Genomic DNA, 9,937 nt, shown 5'->3' on the forward strand with positions numbered 1-9,937 from the left:
CCCACCCAGCCCACCTCCAGCCCAGGGAGCCGTGGGGCAGCTCCGGGTCTCCTCCTTTTTATAATTACCCCCCCAACACACACACACACACACACACACACCACCCAAGCCCACGGATTGACCACGCACCAGCTAGCCCTCCGCTATTTGCAGTAATTAGTCCAGAATGTGAGCTGTCAACATGCAGAAGCGGTGCCAGTGGGCCCAGGGTGGTGCAGCCCCCACCCCCCGCTACAACAAGCACCTTGCCTCGGCCCCCGAACGCATTAACTTTCCCCTCTCTGTTTTCTTTCCCTCGGCGACTGATGTCAAATCCAGGTCCCTCGGAAACAAAATCTTAATAATTAACTGGCAAATTTTAACATGATTGCTTGTGACACACCTACTCTGCTAATTACTGCTCTCGGGCCATGTGCTAATGAAATTAATGCATTCATTGCCCCAACAAATTAGCATAACTCACAGGAATGGCCCACATTTCCAGTCGTCCCCCCCCCCCCCCCCCCTTCAATCGGGGGGAGGAGGGAAAGAAAAACAGCAACGGCGAGAAGGAGCGGGCCGCGCATCTTCACGCTAACCGGGGATGAAGGCACGGACGCCACGGCGCAGACGAAAAACGATGAAGACGGTCTCCGCCTCCACGTATCCCTCTGGACGGATGTCAACAGCCCATCTCCTAACGCAAGCGCTCACACACACTCACACATGTTATGTACTAAAAAAACGTGTGTTTTGTCTGCATGTCAAGGTGCCGTCAAGGAGGAAAGAGGAGGAAAAAGAGAGTGGGTCAGATCCAAGATGGCCGCCGAGGTTGGCGTGACGACGGCTCATACGTTTGGACGTAATGATGGGATGGGATAAGCGGGGGGGGGGCAGGAGAAGATGTGGCCAAATTTAATAGCGCTGGATTTTTGTTTTCCTTTTTTTTTGTGATGGCAGATAAAAAATCCCAAGTGTGTGTGTGTGTGTGTGTGTGTGTGTGTGTGTGTGTGTGTGAGAGCGTGTTGCATCAGCAACATCAGCTTATTTCTTTGGAGGCGTCAAAATGTCCTTTTTGAACCGCTTCAGCCCGCCTTCACTTCCTGTTTCCTCAAAACACTGCTTTAGAACCCACCCACCCCCATCGCACACACACACACACACACACACACACACACACACACACACACACACACCAAGCACCCCCCCCCCACTTCCTTCCTCTTCTATACCACAATGCGTGGTGATGGTGATATGGCAGTTCGAGGCCTGTCCTGCAGCAGCTTATGCTATTTTAAGTATTTTTAATTTTTGATAAATAAATCTCATGATCAATTTGTGTGCAAATTTGTTGAATGTATTCATTAAATTTTTACCGCAAAATAAAAATATAAAATTCCTCCCACAAAATAAATCAATACATTTTAGATTTAAAAAAAAAAAAAAAGGAAATCTTGTGTTTTTAAGTTCTCAAAAAATAATTTATTTTTAATATTATTAGCGTTATTTGGCCAGCAGGACAAGGTGAATCTGGACGTACCGGCGGGCCGTAGACGCCGTGTCGTTTCCCCTCCACCGTCACCATCCACACACTGGTGGGGGCCACTTCCTGTTCCCGTTGCAAATAATATTTTCGCAAACTAGATTCGGATCGGCATCCAGATTAGCGTCAGCTTGCGGCTACATTAATATCACATGATGCACCCGGGAACGGCGCGCCGCCGTAAACAAATTCTACCGCACTGGTGGATTTTTCGGTTATTATTGGATTAGACTAGGGGGGAGGGGGGGCAGTCTGCTATGCATTAGACCTCATTTTTAAACTTCAACTCCTGACAGTAATTTTTATAAAACATGTCCCTTTTAATCTTTCTGCACACTGTTCTATGAGAATATTCCCAAACTGCTGGTGCTTTTAAATCAGGTTTAGTGTGTGTGTGTGTGTGTGTTCGTCAGAGGCCAATCACAGAGCCGCAGTCCTGAGAAACTTCCCTGAGACAAGTGCTGGACGTCTCAGTTTCAAGCGATAAACAGCTTAGACTTTCGCTCATTCACCATCGACGTTTCTGCGCGCGTTGAGGGGGAAGCAGCTAATCCCAGTGACAGACTGGGCTTTCCTTGGGTAGGTTAATTATCCAACCATTCACCCTCTCATTCTCACCTGTGGATAATTTATTCCACGAACCTAGTGACTTTTGGGACTTTGGGTGTACCCTGGGAACCAGAGAGAACCTAAAACACTTCCTCAGACAGGTTAACCGGGAGATAATCCGGTAATCTGGATTAGCTGGACCAGCATAACAGAGTGAGTCCCAGTCCTTGGAACGCGCTGGGTCCTGAGACTACAGGTCTGCAGCCCTGCTTGGATGGAGGGGCTTCTCCAGAGGGTTCTCGGGTGCGTTCTCTACTTCGCGACCCTTCTTGGAACTTTCAACCCGGAAAAGACGAGTATTTTCTCGCATAAACCGAGCGGCTGTTTGCGTGACTTCGCACCAAAATGCATCTTTTGCCTTGAATATCCGTACACGTGGAGCATCATGCACCATCTGCATCGACGCGGATCTGGGTTCTGAACTCCTGGCTTTCATTCGCCTCTAAATGTGCCGGTCATATGTGCATGTGTGTGTTCTTGTTTACTCTCACCTGCAACCCCTCACCCCCCCCCCCCCCCCCCCCCCCCCCCCCCCCGCCCGGGCGACTTGGTACGTTCCGTACAGACCGGTCACATTTCTTCGGCGGCGAGCAGCCCTGACCCGCAACGCCGCCTTGAATACACACCGCCAATCAGCGTCCCGCCTCTCTAATCTGAGCTGGTTAGTCATGTGGCCACCTTTTTTGTCACGGGCACGCACACCAACCCCCCCCCCGCAACGAGGAAGAAAAAAAAAAAAGAAGAAAAACAACAAACCCCGCAAACACGTCACGCCACGTGCTGCCCGCGCCATTAGCACGGCAGACGGCGTGATTAACTCCCGCTCACGGAACGAATGCGAATTCTGTCATTACTGGTCCCGAGTCCGCTGCCAGATAGTCTAATGTTCCTCCGCCGTGCGCGGCGGGCGAGCGGCGCGCGGCGAGCGGCTCATAAGCATCATAAATAGGCTAAATCACCCAGCTAAACAAAGAGCTGATTGCTCATTAGTATTATGGATCTGCTCCCTTTAAATCTCCGCCGTCAGATTTAATGACTTAAACGCTGTTTGCTTAAATGCTCGCCGCCTGCGTTCCACACGGCGCCGGATTAGAAAGACCCCCCGCCCCCGACTCGAGGTAAAGAACCCCACGTCACTCACCTCGCCTCTGCACGCCGCGCAGCGCAACCTGTCGTCGCTCCCGCCGCCCTGCAAGCAGAGAGAAGTTGTTTCTGGTTACCGGGCATGCTCAGTGTGGGACCCCCCCCCCCAACCCCACACACACACACACACACACACACGAACATACACACAACTCACTCATTAGATCACCCTGACAGTGATTCATGCGGAGGAGTGGCAAGAATGAACGGATGAAAAGAAATAAAAAGGAGGTTATTCTGCAGCTGGAGATGCTAATAAGAGGAGGGGGTTCGTGCGCGGCGTGCAGGAGCCCGCTTTGATAAATGTTAATGCTATGTAATTATACAACGCCGCTAAGAGGAGAAGGGGGGGGGTTATAAGGAGAGCCGTCGCCCCCGGCGACAAGGCCCGATTCCTCTGAGTGTTGTCCTAATGAATGTAAACCGAGGCTGTTTGCTAGGATGGGACTTATCAGGCTATCAGTGCGTGTGTGTGTGTGTGTGTGTGTGTGTGTGGGGGGGCGGGGGGGGTCTGTCAAGTGCACACTCACAATTACAAATACACTCAGGGATAACACACAAAAGCCCGCCGGTCGATGAAGGGCGAGGGTGGCGGCGGCGGCAAAAGCGACAAAAGGCCCGAACGATCGGACCGGACGCGGCGCATTCACACGCCGTCGGGAAAACGGGAAAAAAGATGTCCCTTCTTGCGAACGGTAAATCGAACGACATCGTTCCACCCGCCGCTCGGGAACAAAGCTCGGCCAGATAGATTCATCGGCAGCAGACTGGAACTGGAACGTCCGAGGCGCAAGCGAACGCACCACGAGGCCGGCAGAGTTCACAGGGGTCTGAGTCAGGAAGTCCTGTTAGCCGGGTGCTAACGCACGTAACGCGTAACTGCGGCCAGCAATAGCCTCCGCTTCCGGGTCTTTCGGGGTCATGTGATGCACGTCACGCCAGCCGGAGGCGTGCATGTGTGTGTGTGTTGCACACACACATCCAGGAAGGGTTTTCAAAATAACTCAAACCTCATTGAATCAAAGCTGTAGTTAGCAAGAAAATGCTTACATTTTATAAACCTACCACTTGTTTACTCTCTCCCTCTCTCTCCCCCCTCCCTCACCTTCTCTCCCTCTCTCTCTTTCTCTCTCCAGACGGATGAGATTACAGAGTTCTTCACCTCAACGTCAGCAGAGTGAAACCAGATGGGAGTCGGTTTGAAAATGAAAAGCATATTTATCTGCTGAGAGAGACAGGGAGGGCGGGAGGGAGAGTGCTGCGGATGGATTAGTGAAACTCAGGGACAATAATGGTACGCTCCGCCGTCCTTGCACCCCCCCCCCCCTTTTTTTTCCTCCCCCTCCCCCAAGTGTACTGGGCACTGGGATGCATCAAGCCCGGCCTCCATGATACCCACCCCCTCCCTCGCCCTTGTACGCCATGCCATGAGGGGCTTCCCCCCTCCAGGAATGCGCCCTCCCCCTCCATAATGAGTGTCAGAGGTCACGGCGCTGCTGCGCCCGGGGGGTGCCGGGGTCTTCTGAGCGCGCTCAGTCACCGGCTCGTCCCTATATTTACATCCCGCCTCCGGACATCTTTTCAAAAGGGCATCTCTTAACTACTTCCTGGTTGCTAATTAGTTTTTCGCCGTGCTATTTGTCTTTGGGAACCTGGATGTTCTTGGGGGTCGGGGCGGGCGAGGGAGGGGTTTAAATGAGCGGGTCTAAAAAAAGAAACCCCGGGGTTCACCGATCAAGTTGCCGCGGAAACGCGGAAAACTGACGGCGCCGCCAGCTTGTGTTTGTCGCTCGTGAAACTAAAGGAAGACGAGGCGTTCAACCCTTTTTTTTTTCGCTCGAGCCACTTTTGGGGTATTAATGGTATGTGCCCCCCCGCCCCATACCACACACACACACACAATCACACACACACACCTGCCTGTCAAACCCCTCTTCATAAATTGCATGGAAGAGGCACTTCAGAGGTCCGTGGATGGCCGAGATGGCTATCAGAGCTCAAGTGACAGGTGAGTGGAGGAAAAATGGGAAGTGGCTCTCTCACACACACACACACACACACACACACACACACACACACACAGATTGAATCTCTGCTAATGCTGGCCCCCCTCCGTTTCAGGAGTTTGTGTGTGTATGATGGGGGGAAAGCATACACGTGGGCCGGCAGTAGCGCATCGGTTAACACTCCTTATCTTAACCAATCGATAATCAATACTGACATACGTGAAAAGGGTCACTGGAATCTAGCTGTCATTGTTGTACCCAGATGCTAGTATTCATTCTGTACTACAGAACTGTGTGTAATACTGTGTATAAGTATTTAGACAGCGGGTACCTCCAGCTGTACTACATCTCCCAGAATGTACTTTGTGGACAGATGACTTTGCTCGTGTCACCGGTAAAAGTACATCAAATATTCAGGTTTCAAGGTACAAATGCATGTATTTTGATGGCTTTCTAGTACTGAAGCACTTCATCAGTACTACCAGGTTTTGTTTCACCGGGTTCTCCGGAGGTACTGCTCTCAGCCCAAGACAAGGAAACAGGGAAGTGCGGTACATGCCTGGTGTCTGAAGGCTCTAGCTGCTACCTGGACTAGCACGCTAGCAACTGTTAGCCCTACCCCAACTGTCCGAGGTGGAGCCAAGGAAGAGGGGCGGGAGCCGAGCATTGGGTTCTCCTCACCTTCTGGATCCACGTGGACAGACAAAGGTGGTGGGCCAGCAACGTCCTGCAGTCGCAGAAGTTCCTCAAGGGGTCGCCGGCGTGGAACTCGTAGTCCCGGCAGATGAAGCACTCGGGGGCCTCTGTGGACGCATGGAGGGGTGGGGGGGCAGAGGTTAGAGAACAGACAGGAGCCCAAAGAAGAATCCACCTCAGCAGAGCTACAAGTCGGTTCAACTCAGCATCAGCCTAAAACTGAAATACACATTAGTGAGAAAAAGTCGGTTATTATTGTGTTATTAGACTTATTCATATGTTATCATGCTCTCTTGTTCAGAAACCAACAATCTTCAAGAGACATGGCTGATTTTAATATCCTATGAAGTGATTTATTGTGACAAAATATGTATTTTAATAATAGCAGAAGTGAGGCTGTATGAGATTATGAAATATTTTATTCAATATTTTAAATATTAAATCCAGATTTTTTTTCCATTCAAAGACCTGAATCTGCAAAACCTAATTGGGGTTTTATTTTTTTTATAAACGAACCAACATTTTTGTGAAAATTAAAAAAAGATGGAAAAGTTTTTTGTTTTGTTTTTTTCAAAATTTAGGGGACGAAAAATTAAATCAAAAAATTTAAATATCTCGCAATTTTCAGACACAGTGATGAAAGAATGATGAGCAAATACACTGAAAAGAAATAAAACAAAATATGTTTTAAGACTTTTGGACGCAATGATGAAAACGATGGAAAAATCATCAAACACATTGAAAAAATAAAATAAAATAAAATGAAAACAAAAGACTGCGACGCCCCCTCGGCCTGTGGGTGAGGTCGGTTCCCAAACTATCCCAAGTTCTCCACGTCAGCTCGGACGCCGCGAAAACCACAGCGATTCAAGGTGGAACCTCAGGAAGACGGGGGGCAAGTGGGTACGGAGGTGAATGGATATAAAGGGGTGAGTCGGGGGTGAGTGGAGGTAAGGGGGGGGTGAGTCGGGGGTAACTTGCTGCCTCAGAAGCTGCTGTCTCCTCGGGCGGCGGGTCGAACCATTCTGCTACGGGGGTGAACTCTGCTGACGCTCAAACACCTTCCAATCAAAGCCTTTTTTTGATGGAAGAATCCAAGTCAGCAGCTTTAATCACTGACCAGGCATGTTAACCCCCCCCTACACACACACACACACACACACACACACACACACACACACACACACTCTGTGCTGGTGTTCTGAGGAAAAGACTGATAGGTAAATGTTTCAGATCTTCTCGCCGCTTTGCATTTCAACCTGATAACAACCAAATAACAACCTGAAAAATAATTAGAAATAAATTAAAATTAAAACCAAATAAGTGCATTTTAAAAAAAAATATAGAACAAAAAAAAAGAAAATTAAGATTTCAATTTTGTAAAGCTCACAGTCAAAAAGACTTGTCTTTAAAATGCGTTTGCTCTACGAGCGTCATGTTGGCCACTCCTTTATGAAAACAAGGATCCCCTGGTAACAAACACACACAGACACACACACGCACACACACACACACACACACACACACACACACACACTCTGTGCTGATGTTCTGAGGAAAAGACTGAAAAAGACTGACATGTAAATGTTTCAGATCTTCTCACCGCTTTGCGTTTCTTTTTGAATAACAACCTGAAAAATAATTAGAAATAAATTAAAATCAAAACCTAATAAGTGCGTTTAAAAACAAAACAAACAAAAAAAACAACATAATTTTAATTTTTAAAGCAGTCAAAAAGACTCTTCTTTAAAATGCGTTTGCTCTACGAGCATCATGTTGGCCACTCCTTTATGAAAACAAGGATCCCCTGGTAACAAACACACACACACACACACACACACACACACACACACACACACACACACACTCTGTGCTGATGTTCTGAGGAAAAGACTGAAAAGACTGACAGGTAAATGTCTCAGATCTTCTCGCTGCTTTGCATTTCTTTTTGAATAACTACCTGAATAATAATTAGAAATAAATTTAAATCAAAACCAAATAAATGCGTTAAAAAAAAAAAAAGACAGAACTAAAAAAAAAAAAGATTTTAATTTTGTAAAGCTCTCAGTCAAAAAGACTCCTCTTTAAAATGCAAGGATCCCCTGGTAACAAACACACACACACACACACACACACACACACACACACACACACACACACACACGTGCACTCCCTGACCAAATATGCCTGATGATGCTTTGCACAGTTGGCCATGGCGCTCCAGTCTGCCAGTAGGGGGCGCTGCTGACCCCTGGGACGACCCCTCCCCTCCATTCCCAGAGGGGCCAACTTTTACCCCAGAAATGAAGGAATAATCCCGGGGTACAACGAGATGGGCAGATGGGGGGGGAAATAATCCGGGACGTAAACAAGTGGGATTGGGGAAACTGAATTATACGCTACGACCTCAATGATGGGAAAGTGGGGGACCATCTGGCTGGAGGGGGCGTGGATAACCCAGACTCCAGGTTCCCTTCGAAGCCACTTTTACCCCCCGTGGACACGAAGGGGGGCTAGAGGGGCAGTAAAGGGGTCGTCTGTTTAAATCATCCATACCCTCTATTGTTTATTCATATAAATTTATCTTGGACTCATTTCTGATTCTTCACTAATTCAGATTTTTTTTATGTATTTTTAGAAAAAAAAAAAATTTAAATTCTTTGATTTACTTTCTTGTTTTTTTTTTCCCTCCACCTGATAATCTCAACCGCGATCGGGTCCATCTGAGAAGAGAATAAAGGGCAATTTGCTAATTAACGAAAAATAATTGATTTATTTAAAAAAAAAAAAGGGGAAAAATGATTCATAACTTTGTTCCAAGCCTTTGTCTATTTTCTTAAAATATTTACATATTAACTATTCATTTTTAACAAGTGTGGGAAAAAGAAACTGGCTGTTATTATTATTATTATGATACATTTCAGAAACATATCATGTGACCTGGGTCATGTGACCCGCCCTCACCCGAGACACTATCAGCTGGTCCTCTGGACAAAATCCACCAGGGTCAAAGGTCAACCTTAACTCCATTGCACCCGGCTGACGTGACGACCCCCGGACGCTGCCTAACGGTCACATGACCCCCGCCACTTGCCGTCTGTCACTTATGTCGACGAATTAAAAAGATTTTCTTCCTCATTGATCGTCTCGATCGAGGAGGCGTCGTTTGGCATGTGTAATAAACGGTTAATAACTGTGTAATAACCTATAACATGATAATAACAGTCTGATAACAACCCAACGTCGGCCGCTGAGGCCTTCAATTCCTCCTCCAGTCGCTGGGAGCGAAGTTTTGTTTTGTTTTAGCGAGCCGCCCGATGAGCGCAGGCACATCATGTTTTTTTGAAAATGAACTTAGAAAGAATGCGCCAGTGGCGACAACGGCGGCGGCGTCCTGGGTACGAAAGTACACACCTGGGATCGACGTCTGGCGCGCGGCGGGCGGCGGATTGAACTCGCAACCCATAATTCAAGCGTCAGCCGAGGGAATACGACCATCCGGGAGCCTCCGGACGCCAGCTGCCTCCTCACCGCCGCATTCCAGCGGGGTTCTCGGACTGAAACCTCAGATCAGGGGGAGAACACACACTCACACACTCACACACGCCACTTTATGCCGCGTTTCCTCTTCTCTTCACCCGCTATCACTGTTTTTTTTTTTTCAGCTGATCGAACTGTGTTTTTGTTTTTGAGGAAGTAGCGGAAAGCAAGCGGCCAATCACAGGGCCGCAACTGGGGCGCGTCAGGACAAGAAGGCAGAGCGGTAGACGGGAAGCGGGGGAGGGGAGGCGAAGCCTTCCAGTGAGTGAACTCGGACGGCAAGAGAAACAGAGAGAAAAAAAAAATAAAAGGAAGTCAAGTCGACACCCGACTACATGAACGAAAGTCAAAGATGACTCGGCAGAAAGATGTCGCAACGACGCAGCTGCCGGGAAGTGACACATTGGGAAATTTTTCCTAG

General features: G+C 48.2%; 1 protein-coding gene across 1 annotated transcript in view; it reads right to left on the reverse strand.

The window, feature by feature from the left end:
* LOC147237176 (uncharacterized) overlaps nucleotides 1–9,594 on the reverse strand; it is a 44,275-nt gene extending 34,681 nt beyond the window's left edge. The window contains exons 1-3 of the mRNA XM_086144975.1: nucleotides 9,391–9,594; nucleotides 5,962–6,083; nucleotides 3,273–3,320 (exon numbers count right to left, since the gene is read on the reverse strand). Of these exons, the coding sequence (XP_086001101.1) occupies nucleotides 3,273–3,320; nucleotides 5,962–6,083; nucleotides 9,391–9,442 (222 nt within the window). The 5' untranslated portion in view covers nucleotides 9,443–9,594. The remainder of the gene's footprint in view (nucleotides 1–3,272; nucleotides 3,321–5,961; nucleotides 6,084–9,390) is intronic.
* Between the last annotated feature and the right edge of the window lie 343 nt (nucleotides 9,595–9,937).

The sequence above is a fragment of the Fistularia commersonii genome, chromosome 1 (genome assembly GCF_037954325.1).
Source record: "Fistularia commersonii isolate RoL2024-O1a breed Wild chromosome 1, RoL_Fcom_v1.0, whole genome shotgun sequence".
Lineage (NCBI taxonomy): Eukaryota > Metazoa > Chordata > Actinopteri > Syngnathiformes > Fistulariidae > Fistularia > Fistularia commersonii.